The following is a 22,620-nucleotide window of genomic DNA, read 5'->3' on the forward strand; positions in this document are numbered from 1 at the left end:
TCAGCATTTTCGATTAACTCATCGTCCTCATTAGTCAGAGCTTGAATTGAATGTTGATACCTTGACGGTCCACGTGCAGACTAGAGGAAAGTTGCGCCCAGCTGGGAACTGAGAAGACTCGTAGGACGATAGCCGATCAAAGGATAACGGAACATTGATGGTTCCACCACAGGTATCTGCATTAGCATGTTTGAAGTTAACTGGTGATTTTATGCCAAATAATTCTAATTTAATGCCGACTCTAAAAACGAATTTTAAAAACAAAGTGCTCGGCGTGTTAACTGTTAACTTACCATACTGATCCCAGCTCGGCGGTAGAATTCGAACTGGTGGACGACGTGTGAAGGGTGGATTGCAGTTGATGAAAGATTATTAAATGCCGATGACTCTGGACATTTGGTTTGTGTGGCCGAAAAGTCTTGTGCAGCCGGACTGTTGATTGGTGATTTATTGGAGGTGGACTTCTAGAAGTACTTACAGTTGGGCTCTTTGCTTGGTTCTTTGCTGGGTTCTTTGCTGGGTTCTTTGCTGGGTTCTTTGCTGGGTTCTTTGCTGGGTTCTTTGATGGGCTCTTTGCTGGGTTCTTTGATGGGTTCTTTGCTTGTGGGTTCTTTGATGGGCTCTTTGATGGACCCGTAGCACTTTTGATAGAAGTTCTCGTATGAATCTTTGCAGGATTCGTCACCGGTTTCTTAGTTGGACTCTTGGTGGGGCTTTCGTTGGGTTTCTAATAATAGAACTTGAGTAGGAAGTTCTTGTGGTGGTTTTCGTTGGGGTCTTTGCAACAGTTTTTCGAAGGAGTTTTCGAAGGAGTTTTCGAAGGAGTTTTCGAAGGAGTCTTCGAAGGAGTCTTCGTAGGAGTCTTCGCAGTGGTTTTAGTGGGAGTTTTGGTGTAGGCACTCTTGGTAGTTGTTGGTAAACCAGCTGGATCAACTTTGGACAGCAATTGGTTGTGGTGGGGGTGTTTTTAGAATGAGCCAGGGATTTCACCCTTACCGCTCACTACCATCGGTGCAATTTTATTCACAGATGCATCAACTAGCTTTTGCGAGTATATCACGGATGAGGAGAACTCGTGCTCAGGTTGAGGAGACTTCAATATGAGCCACGGGATCTCGGAATGGTCGTTGGACGCTGGACTATTAGTCGGAGGATGTCTAACTGCTGGGCGGATCGTAGTCGAGGGAACACGCATTGCCGGAGTTTTGGGGGTAACTGGCGGACGACGGTTCATTGGCCGTTTCGTAACAGGGCTTTTTGGTCATTGAATTTTTGGTAATTGGAGCACGAGTCGTTGGACGCTTTGACGTGGTAGCTGGACGTTTCTTCGTGGTAGCTGGACGCTTGGTTGTGGTAGTTGGCCGGGATAATTGAGCGGTTGGGCGTCTAGTGTGTGGGCGGATGGTTGTGGATGGAACACGAGTTGATGGATTGCGATTAGATGGCCGTTTCGTCACTGGAGTTGTCAAAGAAGTTGATTTAATATGCGACGGTGGGCGAGCAATCCTCGGCGTGGAGTTTGGTGAGGGTGTCGTTGGTGTTTCTGGAAATTTGAGGGGCAGTCGATTTACGATTACGGTAGTAATCCATACTAAACCCCAGTGTAACATTTAAACTTGACAACGTTGTGGTTGCCAGAGTCTCAGATGGACCATCTTTCAATTCACGAGTATCCGACAAGGTTTCGTTGCTATTCGATTCGTCGCCTGATAAGACTACGGTGGGCACACCGTAATCCTCAGGATCCTTTACCAGCCAATAACTATTGGAATTCAACCTGGATCCGTCAATGGTCACGTTCACTTCGTTAGGCAGACCTCGCCTATTTTGATTTTAGAAAAACAAAAGGCGCAGCTTTTAGTGGTGCTGACATTTTCGAGCATCACCTTGCCATCTCACCTGTTAATGTAAACGACAGCCCTTCAGAATCCCCATCGTTGAGGCCGATATGCTTCAAATTAATGGTGACATTTTCAGTTTGTTGGTCGTCAACGTGCCATTGGAAAGGCGGAACAGTTCCAATACGTCCACAAATTCTTTGATTTAAATCCATTCCCGTCAATAAAAAATTTCAATATATACTAGTCATTCAAGTACATACTTGGCTTCTTTCATAAACGGAGACACTCGATAATATCCATTGAGACATCCCTCTTCATCCGACAACCGGCTCAGTTCGTCTACTGTCATCGTGACTAGGCCGCGATTGCAATTTGTATTGCTCACCTTTGATATTTATCGGTGGAAAAAAGCCGATGATGTCGGTGTGATTCAAAACAACAAATAAAGAACATTGGTGGTTTTGTACATACCTCAACCTTCCAGGAACAAACTAAAGGGTGGGTGCGTCCAGACGGGAAATCAGTTGATTTGTAGGTTTGTTCAATCAAGATGTTTCGATCATTGGACAAGGGAACAAGGATGTTGCCTCCACATGCATCTATTCGAATAATTCGGATCGAAATTTACTTGTAGATTTACCTTCCCCGCGTAGCTATTGAGAATGATGTCATTAATTTATGGAAAACAAGGAAACCTACCGTATTGATTCCAACTGACTGGGCGCGGACTTTTAATTGGGCGGACGCGAACTGGACGGAAGCGAATTTGCCGATTGTGGTAAGTATTCGGGTACGAATTTCCCTCATATTTTCCAATTGACAACTTAAACTCTGGCGGATCCGTTGTATTGTGCACTCGGCTTCCTATGGCAATACCTAGATGAATTCGATTGGTTACATTGGACGTCTGGACATTTACAGAACTTTCAACTACACTCTGCATCGGCATGTCGTCCGATTATATGTGCCTTAACAAAATAGATGGATTCACGCTTTAGAAATGCAAATGAACGATACCTGCCGAGGCGAAAGAAATGACGGCGTACAAGCTGAGCAAGACGAAGAAAGGATGACGCACTGCCTAATTCAAAGAACAAATGTATTACGACAATAATCAAAGAGTTTCATTCGTTTCGTGGACCTTTCCATCCGGACAGGTCCACAAATAAACGATCATTCAAATGAAATTCAGCCTTACCTTTTCAATTGCGAGTGAAACCATATTGGACGTTCATGAAATTTCCAAATAAACTAATGTCAGCACTCTCTCCACTTTCAGTGAATACGAAGAGCTGGTCAATGAATTGCTTCGGAGGCTGTTGGATGAAGACTGGACAATTACGGAAACGAGTCATTGGCTTTTTTCTTCTTGTCGTTTTCCCAGATTTAAAAAGTCGCAAGCCAAACTACACGGACGGCAGTATAAACTTGGTTCCCTTGTGCCTTTCCGTTCTCACGTATTAGCGCGCTGCGCCCAACGTAACACCGGTAAAAATAAAAGTAAAAAGTGAGATTATGTCTTCCGACCCGCTCCCTTCTCCCATCCCAAAGATTTTTATGGTCAAGGCAGTCATTCAACCGAATACTTTCTCCATCACATACCGCCAATAAATAGAATTACGGTACTGTAATACTGTTCAGATAACGTTTTCCGAACATTCCTGTAAAAGAAAAAAAGGAAATAAGTGATTTTGTTAACAATTCAGATGCTCGTTATAAACCCGAATTAGCGTGAACATCATCGGGCACTGCTAGTGAGCAATGTTTCTCTAACTTTAATATTTCCATCAACGACATATTCCAATAAGTGAAATTCGAATTTCTCAAAGTGTATCGAAAAACAACGGAATAAGAAAATCTGACGCGTTGCCAACGGTAGATGCGTATGTGTGTTCAATGACGCGTAATCCATCTGGTTTATACCTAGATGGTGTGCGTGCGCGTGTGCGTGCGGATGTTGTAGGGTTTTATGAGAGACCAAATCGAAGAGAATCCCGCAATATTGATCCAAAACTGTATATAAAATCATTAAAAGAAAAAAAGTACAATTCAGTTATGTGAAACGTTTAGCGGTGGACTCGGAAACTGATACCTTTCAACTGAAAATCCGATGCCTCTGTTATTGTAGACGTAACTTCATGTCCAATCGGTTAACGTGCAGTAAAATATAAGAAAGCAGCACTGCGTTGTAGTAGTGACAATTTCGTTAGATTAAATTCTCGTTTTATTTCACAATTTCTCGTGATGCCAGACAACCATCTTCGGTATCAAATTGGCAGAAACATATTTTCGAAATGTTGAGTGTTGAATTTAAAAAAAAAAATGCAACAAATGATAACAGTAACGTCTTTCAATAATACGGAACGACATACCCATATAGATGATATAAAATATTTGGATTTGCTTAAAAATAATTTGTAATTTTTCTTTCGTGAATATGCTTATTAAGTATTATGCAATTGAGGGATAATCACTCAAACCTTTGAATACTACCAGATTTGGACTTTTTCTTAGAGGTTTTTTCGGCAGTGATTTTTGTAATAGTGGATTATCTAAGAGCGTAGTAATGTACGATAGAGCATCATCGACCACGTCGTCAATAGGAAGGTCGGGTACCTCTTGATTTTCTACAATCAATTCATTGGAACCTCCGTCGTCATTTTCAGAATCAATTTCCGACAAGGACGGCTGATTCGAGTAGGGCGAATCAAGATAAGTCACCGCAGACGCAACAGGGAGTTTCCATTTTGTACTGTCCTCAGGCAGACTGACGGAAGGCTGCGGGTCAGGTTTGTAAGCCGAGATGGACTGGTTGCGGCGGTTATATTTCAGGATCGTGATGGACGATTGTGTTGTCGCAACTGGCCAAAGGAGCTTTGGTGGTGCTGGTTGAAAGGGGAGGTATTATCGGTAGCGAGGATTGGTTTTGAGTGTTTGCCATGGAGTTTCTAAATCAAAAGTGGAATCGACGGGTTTCTTGGTAGGTTTTGCACTCGTGCTCGGCGGGAAGATCGTGGTGGACGTGAATTGGACGCGATTAGGGAACTTGACGCTGAGTATAGGATGAGGTTTAGGTTCACTCAAAAAGACGTTGGGACGGTAGGTTTCGAAACATTTATGCTCGTGGAAGAGGTTGAGGGAAATGGTCGGGTCGTTGGTTTTAACGGTTTGAGGACATCCCATGGAGTCTCAAGATCAAAATCAGGAATTGGGCGTTTCGTAGTTGTTGTCGTAGGAGTTGTCGTGGGAGTGGTCTTAGTAGTCTGTTCGGTGGTGGTTGTAGTCGACGTCGTGGCAGTAGTTGTCGTTGTCTGGTTCCGCTCTTTGTCTTTCTGAATGAGCATCAACATCTCGGCATCGTTACCCGTGTCGACCGGCGGAAATTTTGCGGGATCATTTGCAACATGCGGGATATTTGCTGGAACGGGATTGTTATCCGTGCCGGCAACGACACCCGGAATGACCACCGTTGGAACACCGGAAACAGCAGAGTCCGATAAAGACGGTACATCCATCGGCTATTCGATCCTGCGTTTTCCTTGTTGACATCGAATTTTTTATGCCAATTTCAATCGGAAGACATTCGCCTGAAATGAATCGGACCGTCACTTGGATTTCAAATTCGATGGCATTCAAAACTACACACCTGACAAGGTAAAAGAGAATCCCTCAGAGAAGCCATCATTCAGGCCGATATTTTTCATGGTGATGGTGACAGTTTCCGACTTTTGATCTTCTACATACCAATAATACGGTTGAATGTAGTTGACGCGCCCACAAATCCTAAATGTTCAATGAAAAAGGTGACACACGTCAGGTAGAACAACGTTCAATAAAATGCGTTCGTTCATACTTGGCCTCTTTCATAAAAGGAGGACGCGAATGTATCCTTTGGCGCAACCTTCTTCATCTGGCAATCGACTGCGGCCGTCAACTCTCATTGTGATTCTAGCACGACTGCAGTTTTTACTCACCTGATTAAATGACCAAACTTTAGACCCGAAACTCGAGGTAGTAGAACAAAATCAAGTTCGCCATACCTGCACATTCCAATTGCAAACCAATGGGTAGGTGCGTCCGGCAGGAAAATCAGTCGATTTGTAAGTAGGTCTGAGGGCTTGCTCCGCCAAGATTTTGCGATTATAAGTCAACGGGACTACTATGTTGCTCCCGCACGTATCTGCGATGAAAAAGTACGTGATTCAGTCAAACTAAAAATTCCAGATTTCCTTTTAAAGATTCTAGATTAGATATGCACGTTCCGAATGAAATAGTGGAGCCCTACCATATTGGTACGTTCCTCTTTTGGGTGGGGCAATCGGAATGGACGAGCCACCGATGTATGCCGATGACGAAAGAGTGTGCGTATGCGACAGAACAGCTTCCGTGTTGTAATAAGGTTTGTAGTCGTCCGCAGTACTGAAATAGCCCACGTAGTCGACTACATTTCCCAGGCTGGTGCTTTGAGTTCTGTTCGCATTATTGGGTTTCGCGTTGGCAAAGAACGACGCGATGGGATTCGTGATACGCGAATGCATTTTGAAGACCCCTACAAGAATAATAACAACAACGTAAATCATTCACGGTCTTCAATCATCGCCACATTTCGATGGTTCATACGTTTCAAAGTTAAAATCGTACCTGCCGAAGTGATGGTTATGACAACACAGAGGCCGAATAAAAGGATGAGAAACGATCGACGCATTTCGACCACCTGGAACAAAGAGGAATAGGTTAGGATAACACAACTGCCAATCACGACTGAATACGTAAGTGCACAATGACCAGCATCCAAAGACTTCGAGAAAGCTGGACTTCTTGGGAGTAGCTAAGAATCTAGCCGACAGCTTGTAGATTCACTAGCCGATGTGCAAATCTCACTTCTAGATATCAGTGATTCAAATTCGTCGGAGGCTGAAACAATACTGGGCGCAGATGAGACAATGCCATCGCTTTTTTCCTACTATTTTCTTCATTGCTAACGATTACCTACCACGTCCCGGCTTTCTCCAATCAAGTTTTTTTGTTTTGTTCGTCCTGTATCTCTCTGGTTTCCCCTTCCCTATTTTTTTCACTGTATAGGCGTAAAGGAAAGCACCCCGATATTAAATAGGACGTCATCAATTCTCGTGTCCATTTTTCCGGATGGGAGGATGCTCTCTTATCTGCAAATAGAAAGGCCATTTTTAGAGTATATTTTTTTTTTGTGAAATTCAAATGATTCCCTCTTTGTAACGGACAGCCAAAAATATTACTAGAGTGCAGAAAATCGTTTGTAAATTTCCTCGGTGTTAAAAAGAAACGTCAATTTTAATTATTGATCAAAATGCAAATGAACAGGCCAGAAATGGAATGCCATGTAGAGGGCCTCCATTGCATAGGGGATGGCCTACATTCAGGGGTTCTATTACCTTACGAAAGTCACCTAACTCCCATACTAAGTGAAAGAGCTGAGAACGTTTTCCATTTAACGTATTAGTAAAAACTTCTATTTTTGTCCTTATTTTAATTAGCCTACTAATAGAGGACTGCCTCTGTGCGGTAATGGCCACAATCGATGTAAGGGCAGCAACTAGATTCCTGCTCTCGGCACAGTCCTCTTTTTCAAACCCTCTTGCATCTGTCCCTTGGTTTATTACCTGGCCATTGTTTACTCTAGTTTTGAGCTCGACATCCTCAGACAGTACGAGAGATATTGCACTGAAAGGAACTTTTTTTTTTTTCGTGTTAATTTGAGCTTAATAAACACCTAATTAGCTAAAGATGTCAGACTTACCTTGTGGATTGCTTCAGCGACTGACAGTAGCCACGGATCAAACTCGATTCCCAGTTTAATCTTGATGGAGTAGTCGTTTATAAAAGTATCGGCCATTACCTTCTAAATGCAAAAACAAACGAAAAATAAATATTCATTAAACTGAATTTACCTGATTGAAAGAAATTTGCTTCATTTTTAAGGAATTTCTTGAACAATTAACAAGCCTAGTTCACACAAGTAAAACGGATTAATTCTTAGCTTTAAAAACATTTTAAACCTGTAGGAAGCTTCTTTTTAGTGTGTCTAATTCTTCTTCTTAAATCTTAAAGCACCTTGCTAGAATGATTTTTTTTTTTTTTCAATTTAAACGTAGCTCCTTCGTGGAACCAATTTATGCATTAAAACAGGATAACTAACGATTCGTTTCAACGCATAAACCTTCAGCACTGGTGCGAACTAGGCTTAGACTGCTATAGTGTTTTGACAAATCAGTACCAGTATCAAGGAAGGGAACCTAATCATGAAACCAGTGGGCGCAGTAATAAGGTACTAGCAGCTGGCGAGAGCCGAGAGAAGGGGGTACATGGAATTTTTCTCACTGTTGTTCTCCGACCGAGGTAAATGAAATCTTATACATGAAAATATAACAATAAAAGAAGAAATAGATGCAACGGGGCAGTAAAAATCAGTAGATGGGACGACCTGGACGAATCCTGAATTTAACACGGTAGCCAAATCTTTGATACGAAAAGTGACACAAAAAAGAAATACCCAGTTCGATGTTCAAAAGTAAGAGCGATGATGGAGAGTAAAATATTATTAGACTGACAATGAACAGAGGACGCAAGATAAATTTAATCTAGCCGTAGAGTAGAAATTAAAATTCCGAAAGCTAAAATTCAAGAAGAATAAGCACAAAACATCTAAGAATGTCGATGTCAGCTTTCATAACATTTTTAAAAGGCCGAAATAAACATTCCAACGTTAACTTTTGTAGAAAATATTCGTTTCCTTATAATGCTAGAAATTCAACCAAGGCCAACGACAATAACCGAAACATAACGAACCAGATGCTTAGCCTCTTTGCGCAAGGTCCAACCTAATTCGACATAATCTCAATTTCCATGCGTTAACATCCAGCTTATACGTAATATCATTACAAAAATAATCATGACAAGGAGCACGTCTTACCCAAGAATGTTGTTCAGTCATGGTATCTGTTGTAAAATCCACGTTGTTGTATTTGGCATTACTTTGGTCGGTATGAAGACTTCGACGTACGAGTGGCCAGTTGTATCACTTAACAATAAAATAAGGTACAATCCACTTTCAAAGTATTAACAAATTGCCAAATTACCTCGTCCTCATGAGGCCAAAATCGGTGGTTGTATAAAACTGAAAACCTGTAAAGGGGGCAGAAGGGTAATGAATTTCTCTAATACGGCTTTAAATAGCCTTAAGCAACTAATTCCAATAAATCTCAATACCTACCTTATCTACAAGTCGCACACAATGATTGTTTTACGTCTGGCCCTGACCAAATGTGAGGCTTGGTGTCCAATATTATAGCTAACACACAAAAATGTTTTGATTATACTGACATGCTGAACCCTTCCGACTCCATTTTAAAATCCATTCACAGCTCATTCTGGAACAACCACTTTTCACTATTTTTAATCGACTGCAGAACCCGCCTAATGATTGCATTCCATCTTAAAATGTTATACTCCTGGACTAGAATGTAAACGTTGTTTATTTGAGCCATCGTGGAATCGTTTTTACAGCGGCCGTTCAACTCTACTTGTCCCAAATCAGTCTTCTAATCATATTTCTTTGTTACTGAGCTTGAAACAATTCAGAAAAGCATAAAGAAAACTAAATTTTCATATTTAACTCAGTTTCTCGTGAAGCTAATTTTTTACCTTTGAGATTGTATTGAAATACCTCTTGCTCTGTATACAGGAACAGGTGGCATTTCATGAGAAATTTGACAACTGTGAAGAGCCTGGGTCAACTCAGCAGCATTTGACCCTACAGAGGTGCATGTACTAGCTGGGTTCTATACAAAATCAGCCCAGTGAACGGCAGTGAGTCCAACCTGAAACCATCAAGAGCATTATTTGTTATTTTTTGGTGTTAATCAGTTTATAGAACAAGAGTGAATAAATGTTTCAATGCAATGCACATCATGTACCGTTTACTGAACATAAGCTCAACACGTAAAGATTAGATCCAACCTTGGCCACCGCTCTAGTACAGGTATTACTTCTATCCACAGAAACTTAATCTTAAAGAATAATTAGGTATTGCCCAACACAAAGCTTACACAATTTTCAATTCATTTTCCTGGTTTTTTTCTACCACTGTTAATCGTGTTATCAGTTTACGAGACTTTCCATTACCCTGAATGATGTAACAGCAAGCATCATTCTATTAAATTAACAAATGCTGAAGTTGCAACTATTTGAATTTCCATGAAATCCCTATGTGAAATGGCAATGAGCCAAGATAACCAATATGGCTTAATAACTTGGCATTTTGATGAAAGTAAAGAAAAACCTCTCTATATGATGGGCTTTAAGCACATTTCCAAATCACAACCACATGATCAACCAACGATAAATGCTGGTGAGTTGTATCAGTTAATAATATTTCACTTTGGAGAGCAAAGAAAAAGAAACCCATACCTTACTTGACGAAATTTAATTAAATTGCTACATGGGGCTGAAGGACTTATGTCTGTAATTCCTGCCTAGACCTGCTCTCGACGACAAATGTAATCGCAGGCTCGCGGTATTTCTTTTCTCACCCCTTTGCCAATTGTCATGTGTAATCCTCGTATCTTATTGGCCAAAATTGAGAAGTCGACCATCATTGTTTCTTAATAGGAGGATGAGAAACGGGTTCGGCAACCTCCACCAATTTCAGGAGAAATGCAATTTTTGGCGCCAAAGTCTTTAGGCTACTTTGTTGATTTTTTCTTCTTTGTCACTTGAGTTTCCCAATTCCCAGCACAACGAAGAATGGTCATGATAGGAAAAATTTAGTTTTATTCAAGCATGGTATTATACAAAGTGAAAATACATAATAAGCCAACTTAATAACAGGATTACAAGTTGATTGCAAACGTCCAACTAAACATTATAAATTATTAATCAACAGGAACTTTCTTGGCTATTTTCTGTAGGTAAAATAGTATTATTGCTTTGGTAATGGTTTACGTGCCTTTAGTGGCTTCTCCAAGAGCGTTGTAATATACGAAATTGCATCGTCCAGATCTTCGTCAACAGGGACGTTTGGTGCTTGTAACATTTGTGCACCATCATTATTGTAATAGTCTGGGTCATCTTCTGGTAACAGCGACTGCTGCTGGGCAATAGTTGACGTTTGAGTAGAAGTGACGGCCGCTGGAGTGGTTTCGGCATAACTAGTTGTTAAGACAATCGGCAGATTTGTAGGATTGTTGAGATTAAATGTTGGTGTCCATAATAATTGGTCTGGAGATATTGGTTGTATGGGTGGCTCGGAACCATGATGCAAAGGATGAGCAATATACAACGAATCAGTCGACTCCTCTTCGGTGTTTGTTTCTGGCGAAGGAGTGTTGGCCAAACTGAAACCCGGTATTACCACAGTGGGAAAACCGTAAGTTGCAGAGTCTCTGTACAGCTGTTGCAGCCAACTGCTATAGGATTTCAAGGCTTTGCCTCTGGTCATGTCAAAATCTTTGGGAAGACATTCACCTGAATGTGTTTCCACAAACAAGGTTAGGCCAAAACCGAAATCATTCAGTCTTATTCTAGCTGACCTTTAAGACTGAAACCCAATCCTTCAGAATATCCGTCGTTAAGTCCGTTGTGTTTCAAGCTAATGGTAACATCCTCTGGTTCTTGATCGTCCACGTACCACTGGAATGGTGGGACGGTGTCGACGCGGCCACAAATTCTTTCACCCCAAAACATAACATTTGATCTAAAACTGTATTTTACCATTGATGAAGGTTATCATACTTGGTTTGTTTCATGAAAGGTGAAACCCGATAGAATCCCTCGGAACATTCCTTCTCATCTGACAGCCGACTGAGTTCGTCAATTTTCATCGTAACTAATCCTCGACGGCAGTTTGTCCTCACCTGTGGTTCAAAACAGCAGCATGAAGGACATGTGGACAAGTCAAGGTGATTGTTATTGTATATTGTAGTTACCTTAACATTCCACGAACTGGTGACGGGGTTGGATCGCCCGTATGGAAAGTTGGGTGAATTGACGATTAACTTTTTATTGTAATCTGGATTCGAAGATATAGGGACGACGATCGTGCCTTTGAAGGAATCTATCACAATTTTGATTGATTCAAATTTAAAAAAATTAACCAGTTTCCTTTCAATAGAAAATGACCCCCAATAGGCAGGGCATTTGATCTTTTCTTACTGATTTTGTTTTGACTATATTGATTGGCGATCCCATTAGCTGAACTGGTGTAGGACGATTCAACAACTTCTCCGTCGACGGTGGAGGTGTACGAGTTGTGCGAATAGGTAGTAGTGCCTAGGCCGTTGGAGGTCTGCGATGAATGCGATGAGCTGGTAACGCTAACTATTTCCTTGTTGCTTGGATTGTTCTCTTCCAAAGGTTCCGATGTTTCACGTGGCTCTGGAGACTTCGTGTACCCGACATTTCCAATGATTCGGTTAGTGGCTTTTTCAATTTTGCTACTTCCTGCTTTCAAACCACGCCAAAATGACGTTATGGGATTCGGTATCCGCTGGATTCGTTCCTTTAGTCCTGTGAGGAGGGATGCAAGCACAATGTCACCTTTATATGGGCGTTGCACTTTTAATTCGAGAATGTCTTTTGAGTTTACCTGCGGAGGTGACAGAAACGGCCATTAAAAGACCCAAGAACAGCAGAAGGAATGGTTGACGCATAGTGTTTTGCCTGTAATTTGCAAGAAAAGAGCAATGAAATTGAATGGCTTATTCATAATCAGACGTAAATCCAACAACAATTTACAATGAAATCATATAAATTTACCTTTAGTTTTCGTGACTTGGAAAGCAGAATTGGAAGTTCTTCAGTCGATTGCAACGAGTCTGAAGACTGAATCGACACTGGATGAAGACGGGGTCGAGCAATTGCCTTTTTACATTTGCATTTTATCCAACCAGAAAGCCATTGGACAACCGTAGTACGAACTAGGTGTTCCCGAATGTTTTTGGTTTTGTTTCTCACGTTCCAGTGGTCTCGGCAAGTCACCCGGACTCTTTTTATTTTCCACGGGTACTATACTTACGTACCTACAATGCCCAAAGCAGAAAACAAAGTCGGACTTGATTGTAAATATAGGACGTAATCGACAACTATACGGGATGTCCCAGATCGCTAAGGGCTTGTTTTTGGCTCGTGTTTTCGCGCAGTAATTTCAAGTCTTGAGAATGCCGTCAACTTTACATGTGTTATCCTGTGAAATTCTCTATTTTAATCGATTGATAATTGGCCTGCTTTCACAGACTATCCTGATTGCGCATATTTTATTTACTAATTTTATATATACGTATATAATAATTCTATACTAAAACAACAAAATAAATTCGCGGCATTAACAAAACGAATTGCTGAAAATACAAGTCAACAATAACAAAACGGGGATTCGATCATTATTCTTTAGGGAAGGCATTGCTAAATAATTCTATTCAGACTTATTGTCTAGTAGCGTGGTGATATAAGTTATAGCATCGTCAAAAATCTGATCGATAGGAACGGCAGGAATGTGGGTCGAGTTCACAAGTCTCTTTCCATCGTCTGGATGAATTTCCGACAAGCTGGGCTTCTTGGCTGTTAATTTCAGGCTGCCGTCAGCTAACGTTGCTCCGTAACCCGTCGTTGCCATCTCTTTGATCAGACGATCCATCCAGTTGGCATTAGATTCAACATTTTCCTTGTCAACGTCAAACGATCCTCTTTCGATTGGCAGACATTCACCTTCAATTTTTTGTTGGTTTTTTTCAAAAACACGTTATTAACTAGGAAACAATAAAAGGTTTCTTGTTTGTCTCACCTTGAAGGGTAAACGACAAGCCCTCTGAGTAGCCATCGTTGATCCCAATGTTTTTCATGGTAATGGTGACATCGTTGGGTTGTTGGTCGTCGACGTACCAATGGTAGGGTGGAATGCTATCAATACGGCCGCAGAGTCTTTTACGTAATCATTCGAAAAGAGAATAGATTTAGTTCCGTCAGGTAACGTAAAATGAGTGTAACAATCAGATTGTCATACCTGGTTTGGTTCATGAACGGAGAGATGTGAAGATATCCTTTTACGCATCCTTCTACATCAGGCAATCGACTGCGTCCATCCACTTTCATGGTGATGCGGGCACGACGACAAATTTTATTAACCTATCATCGTTTCCAATGGAACTGATCAACGTCAAAAACGTAATAGCAAATGGCATTTATGGGCGAGCCCACACCTTGATATTCCAAGTGCACACTAGAGGATAGTCTCGTTCGTGCGGGAATCCAGTCGATTTGTAGTTTGGTTTAAGTCCTTGCTCTCTCAAGACGATACGATCAGCAGTTAAGGGAATAACGAGGTTTAGTCCGCAAGTATCTGTCAAAAATAATTTGTAAACGATTTCTTCTTTTGGAAGCCAATGGGTTGTAATAGAGACCGTATTGATAAGTTCCTCTTTCCGGTAGGACGATAGGTGATTGCGTAACATAATCTGCTGAGATGCTGCCTTTGCTCAGCGGTGGCCGTCCAACAACGTCGCTATCCACTTTCACGGGCTTGCGTTTTTCGCTGGGATTAAGCGTAACAGGTCTTCGCCCAGCAGCAATGTCCTCGAGTGAGACGAGTTTATTCCAGCTGGTCGTATTGACCCATATTTCATTGGCGTTTTTATTGCCGACAGAGATGGAATCGCTGTCCTTGGCAGCTCCTAGTGGCACAGGCCTCTCTAGACTGGTGGCATTGAGCCATAAACGCCCTTTGCTAGTAAAAATGGCTATTTCGCCGAAGTGGGTACCGACTACGGCATGAGCTCCAGTGACGGGCAAAGGAGTTGATTTGACCTTCTTTGTGTTTGAATAACGCTGTGGTAGTGTTGATGGTTTACGTTTTGTACTGGACTGTGGCCTACGTTTTGTACTAGACTGTGGCCTTCGTCTGTTGAATTTGCTGATGGAAGACGGCTCGTTGGAAAACATGTTTGTTGGTCTTTCATAGTTACCAGTCATTTGGAAGTCGTCGATTATTACTATATCATCATCAAAGATGGCTGCTTCGTAAGGAATGTTGTGATGTTGACTTTGAAATGCATCAGCTCCTTTCGTGCCTTGGAAAAAGACTTGATGGGATTGTACTGGATTCGATCCACAATTCCTGATATGAAAATAGGTAAATGAGTGATTTTCAGTGGTTGGGAACTACTTGTGCAACTATTAAAGAGGTTATTGGCAACTCAACGGGTTCTCAATGAAGTGGAGTGGTTCAGAAAACCCACATTTCTGTTCCCATCCAGCTTCACTGTTGCCCAATATTTCAGTTTCCGATCTCTTTTGTATAATTTAGCACTTTGAAGAATGGAAGTAATATCATTTTTACCTGCAGATGTAACACCAATACAGAGAGCAATCAATGGCAAAACCGAGTAAAACTGGTGCATTTCACTGTTGGCTGGTCAATGGAGATGAAATCAACAGGTGACTAAGACTCACCCAAAAATATAAGGCTTTCAATTCTCGAATTGGACACGTCACTAGTCTGGATGTTATTCGATATGTTGCAAAGATTGGACTGAGATATACTGTGGAGCAAATGATCAAATAAAAGCCTTTCTTTCTCCTCATTTTCTCTACTTGAAAGTTTCAGTTTTCTCCAACGACTGGAGACAAAAAAGTCATTTGGCATCAAGTTCTCGCTAATGAGAGGAAGGGAGAGAAAGAGAGAGGAATAGAGACACACAAAAAAACAGAGAGGAAAGGGATGATACACAATTATCCGCAAGCAAAATGTTTCCATCCCAACTGTTCCTACACCTCGTCGTGTGTGCATTAAACAGGTGTTTATGGGAGAAAGTAGGCATTTTGTCGCATCTCGATGCTGCTGGGCAAAGACTAAGTTTGCGGTTGGTGTTTCTACGTTTCCTCTCTACAACACTTCCCGATTAATTTTCTCGAATGCTCGTGTAACACTTGTAATAGTTTGTACAACCAAATTAGTGGCTATAAAATAGAGAGGAAAAGCAAGACACCTCGATAACAAATAGGACGATCGTTTTCTTCCGTCTTCTTTTCAAGCCGTTTTCTTCTTGCTCATCTTTCACACTATGCATTGATGATCGTCATAACGGTTGATAGAAAAAATAATAATAATCGGCTCGTGAATTTCCGGGAATGATCTTGGCCAAATGTATAACAGTTGTTTGTTTTTTCAATTCGTTTATTCGGCATTCAAAGAAATATGCGATTCAATAAATAATCGTTTAATATGCAATTACATAAATGCCTGTTGCATTTGCTGGAATCAAATGTGCAGATGAGACCAAAGCGGCTGCACAAGAGTTGCTGCAAGTTATGATGCAGGAGTCCATTCTTTTTCTCAAAAATTCTTTCTTAAGCGACTGTAAGATCTACAGTTTCAGATTCTTTTAAAATTTTTTGCATCCAACTGTTGTATGTTTTCAAGGCTTGGCTGCTCGTCATGTTCGAGTCATTGGGAAGGCATTCGCCTAATTTTTGATAAGAGTTTAAACTGGCTATGACGCTCATTTGCATGTTTAATCAGTCCAAGTTACCTGACAAAGTAAAAGACAATCCCTCCCAATAGCCGTCGTTGAGTCCGGCATGTTTCAAGACAATACTGACATCGTCAGGTTGTTGGTCTTCGACGTACCACTGGAAGGGCGGAAGTGTCTCGATTCGTCCGCAGATTCTTTTTGGGATAAGAAATTAAATCAAGGGTACAATTTTTATGACTAAATGCTCTATACAATATGGAATAGTACTTTGTTTCTTTCATAAAAGGTGAAACACGATAGTATCCTTTGGTGCATCCGTCCACGTCAGCCAGTCGACTGCGTTTGTTGATTCTCATCGTAACGACGCCCCGACGGCAGTTGTCCGTTACCTGTCGTTGCGTTATTAACAGTCCAGTCAACACGATTAAAAGAAAAAGACAAGACAGAAATGTACCTTGACATTCCAAGTGCAGACGAGAGGATTGGATCGTTCGTAGGGGAACTTTGTCGACTTGTAGGTTTGCTCGATCAACGTATTTCGATCGTTTGACAGGGGAACAACAATGTCCCCTTCACACAAATCTGAAACAAGAGAACAAACAGTGAACTCGATTAGTTTTCACTATACGCTTAACACGATGTTTTAACATGAAATTTACCGACACGTCGCTGACCACCGTTTCCGGAAGAAGGCAAAGTAATGGATGAACTGATGGTTTCGCCTTCCATGTTGTAATACGAGTTCAACACACTGGGCAGAATGGGTGGTAGTGTGGTGCTCTCTATCTCACTTTGAGATCCTTCCTGAAGTCCGAGTAGGAAAGGAGGGACAGGTGAGGCAGGTTGTTTTGTTTCAGTTTTGTTGGCTTCTCTCAATCCCTGGAAGAAATAGGTGAATAGATTCGGAATTCGAGGAACGTGCTGCATTATTCCTGTCATGGATTTCACAAAGAGGCATTCAATATAGTTGCACACCAAATGTTAGTCTCTTAATAGTTATATCACCTGCAGATGTAAAGGAGACGACAGCGAAAAGTGTCAACAACCAAACGAGCAATGGCCGACGCATTCTTCTTCTTCTTCTTGGTTTTAATTGGAGAAGTCTCTGTAAATGCGATTTTGATGCTATGGAAGCTGAGTGAAGACTGCAAGTGTCGGCCATCAAGTAAACTCCTTTTTTCGCCTCTGCCAAGAAACAAATTCACACAAGGCGATAAGCTGATGGCGTGTTGTTCTCACGTTTTCATTTGCAACACCCATTCAAAGCGTTTTTCTTTACCTCTTTACTGTTTAGCTGATTTGATATCATAGTAAATAGGACATCAACCGTAGATGGGTGCCTCCTTTGCTGCATCAACCGCAGAAGATGTTCAGTCATCCGTGATGATGGAGAGACGCTCCTTATAGATTAGCCTCGCCTATTGTTTACTTGGTCAAGCCATAAAAACGAGCAGAAGAATTTGTCTGCCATTGCAACTGTGTGTGATCAGCTTGAAACTTGTCCGTTTAGGGTCTGCTTCACGGCCAGTTCCAGCAGCCCTGAGAACGCCTTGAACTTTAGACGACCAAAAACTACAGTATCTTCTAATATTATACTCTTCTATTCATTAGCTAAAGTTGCGGTGGGTTGCAGTCTTTATATTTATAGCGCCACAGACACCCAATCTCTTTAATTAGGCAGGAAAACACATGTTGCTTAGAGCTTTGACACTTCACTTAACGATTTGTCCAGGTGCCATTTTTCCTCTTGTTTATTGGGAAAACAAACGTTTACGTGTCAACGTGTATAATAAGTTATGTCAAACTGATACATAAATAACATTATAGGTTTACATGGACCACATGAATAAAATGATGCCCCCCCCTACATGAACTCTTTTTGTGTTTCTAAACCGACATGGTGCGTATAATTAAGACCTTGATGAAGGTTGCGTCAGAGAGATATACGCCCCCTTTTGTTTTGCACGCCTTTGGTGGTCGAGTTGGATGCGTCACCGAGTAGGATGAGTTATTGCGTCACCACCACAAGATCGAGTGCTTCAGATTCCCTGGAAAGCTGATGCAGCCAATTGCTATAGGATTTCACAGCTTTGCTGATGGATAAATCAGATTTGTTGGGGAGACATTCACCTGTCATTCACAGTCAACGATCAAAAGGAGACGTTTACACATCGGGATCGTGTGTCTCCAGTGCACAAATAAGGGGGACTCACCTGACAAGGTGAAAGACAATCCCTCCCAGTAGCCGTCGTTGAGTCCGACGTGTCTCAGACTGATGGTGACGTTTTCGGGTTGTTGATCTTCGACGTACCACTGGAAGGTCGGTACAGTTTCGATACGTCCACAGATTCTATCCGATCCCCCACCACCACCACCACCAAAATGAAATCAGTCAGCAAAATGTGGATGTCACTGCGTTAGTTTTACTTGGCTTCTTTCATGAAGGGAGAGACTCGATAATATCCTTTAGCGCATCCTTCCACCTCAGCTAATCGACTGCGTTTGTTGATTGTCATCGTAACTAATCCGCGACGACAGTTGTCACTCACCTAGACGTGATTGAACAGGTGAATGACATCATAGAAGAAGTTGGGCTAAGATCGGTATACCCTAACGTTCCAGGAACAGATGAGAGGAGTGGCACGTTCATAAGGGAATTTCGTCGATTTGAAAGTCTCCTCAATCAAAGTATTGCGATCGTTGGACAATGGCACAAGGATGTTGCCTTCGCACAAGTCTGTCGCAAAAATGCATTTGAAATGTGTCCGTAGTGTTGGGCAACTGAAATACTTGCAAACCGATAAAGAACGTTGGATGACTTGTTTGTTTACCTACATTGCGGTGGCCGCCGTCGGCAGTGGGCACGACAACCGTCGAGCTGACGGTTTGCCCTTCCGACTTGTAATGCGAATAATTGGTCACGTTGGGAAGGACGGGCGGCAACGGTGGAGGTAACAAGCTTTCCACTTCGCTTTCGTCAGCGCCCGTGTCGGTACCATTGGCCTCCCTCCAACCGAGCAGGAAAGACGAAATGGGATTCGGAATTTGCTGAATACGTTTGAGAATTCCTTTCATTTTTGTTTTCAGGGGTTAGTCAAACAAGGCATTAGCTTCATCGCGAAAACTGTTTCCACTGGTTGTGATCGTCATACCTGCAGATGTGAAGGAGAAGACAACGCCAAGGATGAACAAGGTCTGCATGAGCGATGGCTGACGCATTTCAACTAATCTGCGCAAAGCGAAGGCGATGAGACTTTCACTGGACCCAAACACGAGACATTAGTGTCCAGTTCGCTATTAAAGTAAATAGTTGAAATAGAAAACTGACCTTATTAAACACTGTTGCGAATTGCAGGTGACAAAAAATCCGAATGAAGAGAGACTGGTGATCTCCGTATACTTGGTGACTCAAGTGCTCAAGAGGCTGGATGAAGACTGGACGCGGAAAACAACACGTAACGGGCTTATTTCCTAGAGTGTGTTCGTGAAGACACCTGACGTGGTTATTGGCTCGCACAAAAACACCGTATTGAAAACAAAAAACGACTATTTATAACCCGTAGCGTCCTCCATTTTGTTATTTTCACGGGCCATTGAGTCGCGATGATGACACGCATGGCGATTCCCGTTCATCCCGCCGTCCATTCACGACGGAGAACACCGTGAGAAAGAGACACGTCGACAGTAGTAAATAGGTTTAGTGTCTGCCATGTTCTCTCGCTCGTTACGATGCCTCGTAAGCGATAGCGAGCGGAACGTTAAAAAGGATTTCAAGAACACCATCAACGCCATAAATAGTCAATTAGATCAGGATAACAATGGATTCATTCATTTTTGCGTTTATTGCTTTCGATATTTCATCTTCGTATTTGCTATTAAACGATAATTTTATGCCAACAATCAATAACTAGGCCAACCGACACTCGCGCGTTTGGTTGGTCGTGCAAGTTTAAATAAATTCTAAGCAATTAAAGTATTTTAGAGAAGACGATTAAAATACTAAAAGATGATGTCCAAGTTCAAGTCCACAGGATTAACTCCACCGTTTGAGCATGGGAGGAGTTTGTGCCATTCTTTTTGGAGGTGGCACTGTCGCCATCACCGACTGATTTTTAAGGACATGCCAAGGAGTTTCGAGATTGAACAAATCGGTAAGAGCAGCTGGTTTGGCAGGAGATTTCGTGGGAATCGAGACCTTCTTTGGGGCACTTGTTGATGGGATTGATTGATTAAGCGTTTGGTATGTCAGATGAATGATCGGGTGGGGCTCTGAGTTGGTGGTGTTGGCAGCCGGTGGCTGGGGTTTCGGGCTATTTCTCACCGGAGATGGGGCTGCAGTGGGCGCTGATTGGTTTTTGAGCAGATGCCACGGCGTTTCCAGGTCAAAGTCCACGCCGTTTTTCTTGGGTGGTTTTTTGTCCGTCACATTGGGGGGACGCGGTGTGGTCGACACGTCGACCAATTCATCTTCCGTTTCAGATTCAGAATCATTTAGAATGCTTTCCAAATCGAGTCCGTCCGGTAAGGCGACGGTAGGGACGCCAAACTTCAAGGACTGACTGGCAACTTGTTGCAGCCAATGACTGTACGTTTTAGATGCTTTGTTTTTCGTCATGTCCGATTGCTCATTGAGGCATTCACCTGTTAAATGAATGGCGATACACAACGACGTCTTGCGCAATCTTTCATGTGACTCACTTACCCGACAAGGTGAAAGCCAAACCCTCGGAGTAGCCGTCGTCGAGTCCGACGTGTTTCAAATGAACGGTGACTTCGAGTTGTTGGTCTTCGACGTACCACTGCAAGGCCGGAACGAAATTGACACGGCCACAAATTCTACGTGTTCCATCATTTCAATGAAGACATGTTACAATCAATCTAAAAAGACGCACGTACTTGATGTCATCCATGATCGGCGAGACAGTGTAGTATCCGTTGAGACATCCTTGATCGCCGGCCAATCGACTCCGTTCGTTGATGGACATGGTGACTAGACCACGACGACAGCTCTTACTCACCTATACATGAATATTACCATTGATTTTTTTGTTGATTTATCAGTTTTTGAAACGTTCACCTTGACATTCCAGGAGCAGATGAGAGGTGTAGAGCGTTTGAACGGAAACTGCGTCGATTTGACGGTGAAATTCCGCTTGGCTGCGCGTTGTGAGGTCAAGGGGATAACGATGTTTGCCTCACACAAGTCTGCCACGAATGAATAGAATTGAACGATTTGTAGACATTTTGTAGAATCAAGATTTTCCAACACTATATGAACACAATATGAAAGGATTCACTTGGTTTATACCAACTTTCAGTTGACCACCGTCAGCAGTTGGCACGACCGTTGATGAGCTGTTGGAAGGCCATTCCCTATGGCCGGTTATCGATTTCGATGGCGATTTCTTCTTCTTGGAAAGCGAATCTAAAACACCTGTCGACATTTTCAATCACCAACCCGCCAAAAGAAAGAAGGAATCACGATTAATGTCAATCTACAATCTTTGGTTCACTTGACAGCATTTGGGTACCTGCTGAAGTGAAAGAGACAAAGATGCAAACGCCTATTATGGCCGAGAGGAACAGACTGGATTGGCGCATTTTTGGCTATTGGACAACAAAGAAAAATTGAATCCATTTGAAAAAAACAAACAAACAAAAAAAACAAAACAATATCGCTGCCATTGATTGAAGAAGCGCCAGTAGACTCACCGTTAATTTGGGAACAGTTTGCGTAAAGTAAAACTGATGGCCGGCCGGCAGTTCAGTTTTTTTATTCAATGGCTACGGAGGCTGGACAGAGACTGCAGGCCACACCGAATTGCCAGCTATTGCCTTTTTTTCTTCTTCTTCTTCTTCTTTGCAGTTTCGCTCGACGAGTGGATACACGCGCACAAACTATAGACGATTCACACGAATGATATAACTCGGCTTTCCTCGTTGACTCGGTGACTTCTCATCTGCTCGACTGTGACGCCAACGCCTTTCTAGTTCTCGTGTTCAACACGTACAGGGCTACACTGTTCAAGATGAATTAAAAACAAAAAAAAAAAGGAAAAGAGAGTAGAGTGGTGAGATGAGATAATATGCGTCTGATGATACTCATCTCTTTGTTGTGGTCTCGATCGTTGTCCCGCATTGAACAACTGGGTCGTTTTTCAATTAACGATCGGACCCTAGTCGTTAAAAAAACCTTTGCGCCACATCACACGCACGCGAAGAAGCCCTAGATTTCGGTCTTTTTGTTTTTAGCAATTGTTTTACCAAAACTTGTAGGT

The 22,620-nt window shown here is 42.1% G+C and overlaps 5 protein-coding genes, 2 long non-coding RNA genes and 1 other non-coding gene across 9 annotated transcripts; 1 reads left to right on the forward strand and 7 right to left on the reverse strand.

Moving 5' to 3' along the window:
* Window positions 1–1,157: 1,157 nt before the first annotated feature.
* On the reverse strand, window positions 1,158–1,894 carry LOC123467153 (salivary glue protein Sgs-3-like). Its single transcript, XM_045167198.1, has 3 exons — window positions 1,887–1,894; window positions 1,617–1,822; window positions 1,158–1,543 (listed from the first exon to the last, which is right to left on the reverse strand). The coding sequence occupies exons 1-3, from the start codon at window positions 1,892–1,894 to the stop codon at window positions 1,158–1,160; spliced, it is 600 nt and encodes a 199-aa protein (XP_045023133.1).
* Window positions 1,895–1,900: 6 nt separating this feature from the next.
* On the reverse strand, window positions 1,901–2,367 carry LOC123467149. The gene is made up of 3 exons (XR_006641651.1): window positions 2,313–2,367; window positions 2,102–2,226; window positions 1,901–2,036 (listed from the first exon to the last, which is right to left on the reverse strand). It is a non-coding gene; the product is annotated as an uncharacterized LOC123467149 (long non-coding RNA).
* A 1,680-nt stretch (window positions 2,368–4,047) lies between these two features.
* Window positions 4,048–10,446, reverse strand: LOC116923727. Its single transcript, XR_006641615.1, has 12 exons — window positions 10,292–10,446; window positions 9,522–9,697; window positions 9,091–9,168; window positions 8,957–9,002; window positions 8,791–8,898; window positions 7,618–7,719; window positions 6,483–6,555; window positions 6,127–6,390; window positions 5,882–6,021; window positions 5,695–5,815; window positions 5,488–5,624; window positions 4,048–5,428 (listed from the first exon to the last, which is right to left on the reverse strand). It is a non-coding gene; the product is annotated as an uncharacterized LOC116923727 (transcript).
* A 2,668-nt stretch (window positions 10,447–13,114) lies between these two features.
* LOC123467139 lies at window positions 13,115–15,631 on the reverse strand. The gene is made up of 6 exons (XM_045167191.1): window positions 15,321–15,631; window positions 14,273–14,985; window positions 14,072–14,211; window positions 13,876–13,997; window positions 13,657–13,793; window positions 13,115–13,580 (listed from the first exon to the last, which is right to left on the reverse strand). Exons 2-6 carry the CDS (start codon window positions 14,838–14,840, stop codon window positions 13,288–13,290), a joined length of 1,260 nt encoding a protein of 419 aa, XP_045023126.1. The 5' UTR covers window positions 14,841–14,985; window positions 15,321–15,631; the 3' UTR covers window positions 13,115–13,287.
* LOC123467151 lies at window positions 14,861–15,322 on the forward strand. Its single transcript, XR_006641653.1, has 2 exons — window positions 14,861–15,000; window positions 15,214–15,322. It is a non-coding gene; the product is annotated as an uncharacterized LOC123467151 (long non-coding RNA).
* A 395-nt stretch (window positions 15,632–16,026) lies between the features above and the next one.
* On the reverse strand, window positions 16,027–17,511 carry LOC116923733. Its single transcript, XM_032930250.2, has 6 exons — window positions 17,348–17,511; window positions 17,002–17,274; window positions 16,797–16,924; window positions 16,610–16,731; window positions 16,400–16,536; window positions 16,027–16,333 (listed from the first exon to the last, which is right to left on the reverse strand). Exons 1-6 carry the CDS (start codon window positions 17,502–17,504, stop codon window positions 16,218–16,220), a joined length of 933 nt encoding a protein of 310 aa, XP_032786141.2. The 5' UTR covers window positions 17,505–17,511; the 3' UTR covers window positions 16,027–16,217.
* A 600-nt stretch (window positions 17,512–18,111) lies between these two features.
* Window positions 18,112–19,858, reverse strand: LOC123467140. Of its 2 annotated transcripts, none has more exons than XM_045167194.1 (7): window positions 19,671–19,858; window positions 19,495–19,571; window positions 19,174–19,410; window positions 18,952–19,079; window positions 18,770–18,891; window positions 18,556–18,692; window positions 18,112–18,472 (listed from the first exon to the last, which is right to left on the reverse strand). In XM_045167194.1, the coding sequence occupies exons 2-7, from the start codon at window positions 19,559–19,561 to the stop codon at window positions 18,351–18,353; spliced, it is 813 nt and encodes a 270-aa protein (XP_045023129.1). In that variant the 5' UTR covers window positions 19,562–19,571; window positions 19,671–19,858; the 3' UTR covers window positions 18,112–18,350. The 2 variants fall into 2 exon arrangements, with proteins under 2 accessions (XP_045023129.1, XP_045023128.1); XM_045167193.1 differs by having other exon boundaries at window positions 19,495–19,601; window positions 19,671–19,857.
* A 517-nt stretch (window positions 19,859–20,375) lies between these two features.
* LOC123467154 lies at window positions 20,376–22,590 on the reverse strand. Its single transcript, XM_045167199.1, has 7 exons — window positions 22,055–22,590; window positions 21,874–21,949; window positions 21,651–21,776; window positions 21,420–21,547; window positions 21,239–21,360; window positions 21,045–21,178; window positions 20,376–20,983 (listed from the first exon to the last, which is right to left on the reverse strand). Exons 2-7 carry the CDS (start codon window positions 21,941–21,943, stop codon window positions 20,376–20,378), a joined length of 1,188 nt encoding a protein of 395 aa, XP_045023134.1. The 5' UTR covers window positions 21,944–21,949; window positions 22,055–22,590.
* Window positions 22,591–22,620: the final 30 nt, after the last annotated feature.

This window comes from Daphnia magna, unplaced genomic scaffold, assembly GCF_020631705.1.
Source record: "Daphnia magna isolate NIES unplaced genomic scaffold, ASM2063170v1.1 Dm_contigs152, whole genome shotgun sequence".
NCBI classification, from domain to species: domain Eukaryota; kingdom Metazoa; phylum Arthropoda; class Branchiopoda; order Diplostraca; family Daphniidae; genus Daphnia; species Daphnia magna.

What these genes read in the sequence shown, in the direction of transcription:
- LOC123467153 (XM_045167198.1), bottom strand. An exon ending in GGCAACCACAACGTTGTCAA is followed by an intron (nt 1,544 to 1,616) that starts GTTTAAATGTTA and finishes TCAAATTTCCAG; the next exon opens with AAACACCAACGACACCCTCA.
- LOC123467139 (XM_045167191.1), bottom strand. Translation starts at nt 14,840, where the DNA reads ATGACTGGTAACTATGAAAGACCAACAAACATGTTTTCCAACGAGCCG. An exon ending in CCGTTCATGAACCAAACCAG is followed by an intron (nt 13,794 to 13,875) that starts GTATGACAATCT and finishes ATTACGTAAAAG; the next exon opens with ACTCTGCGGCCGTATTGATA. An exon ending in CTTGTCGTTTACCCTTCAAG is followed by an intron (nt 13,581 to 13,656) that starts GTGAGACAAACA and finishes AAAAAATTGAAG; the next exon opens with GTGAATGTCTGCCAATCGAA.
- LOC123467154 (XM_045167199.1), bottom strand. Translation starts at nt 21,943, where the DNA reads ATGCGCCAATCCAGTCTGTTCCTCTCGGCCATAATAGGCGTTTGCATC. An exon ending in CGGTGGTCAACTGAAAGTTG is followed by an intron (nt 21,548 to 21,650) that starts GTATAAACCAAG and finishes CATTCGTGGCAG; the next exon opens with ACTTGTGTGAGGCAAACATC. An exon ending in CCGATCATGGATGACATCAA is followed by an intron (nt 21,179 to 21,238) that starts GTACGTGCGTCT and finishes TGGAACACGTAG; the next exon opens with AATTTGTGGCCGTGTCAATT.
- LOC116923733 (XM_032930250.2), bottom strand. Translation starts at nt 17,504, where the DNA reads ATGGCCGACACTTGCAGTCTTCACTCAGCTTCCATAGCATCAAAATCG. An exon ending in CGGTGGTCAGCGACGTGTCG is followed by an intron (nt 16,925 to 17,001) that starts GTAAATTTCATG and finishes CTCTTGTTTCAG; the next exon opens with ATTTGTGTGAAGGGGACATT. An exon ending in TCTGCACTTGGAATGTCAAG is followed by an intron (nt 16,732 to 16,796) that starts GTACATTTCTGT and finishes ACGCAACGACAG; the next exon opens with GTAACGGACAACTGCCGTCG.
- LOC123467140 (XM_045167194.1), bottom strand. Translation starts at nt 19,561, where the DNA reads ATGCGTCAGCCATCGCTCATGCAGACCTTGTTCATCCTTGGCGTTGTC. An exon ending in CTTCTCCTTCACATCTGCAG is followed by an intron (nt 19,411 to 19,494) that starts GTATGACGATCA and finishes CAAAAATGAAAG; the next exon opens with GAATTCTCAAACGTATTCAG. An exon ending in ATTGTCTTTCACCTTGTCAG is followed by an intron (nt 18,473 to 18,555) that starts GTGAGTCCCCCT and finishes TGTGAATGACAG; the next exon opens with GTGAATGTCTCCCCAACAAA.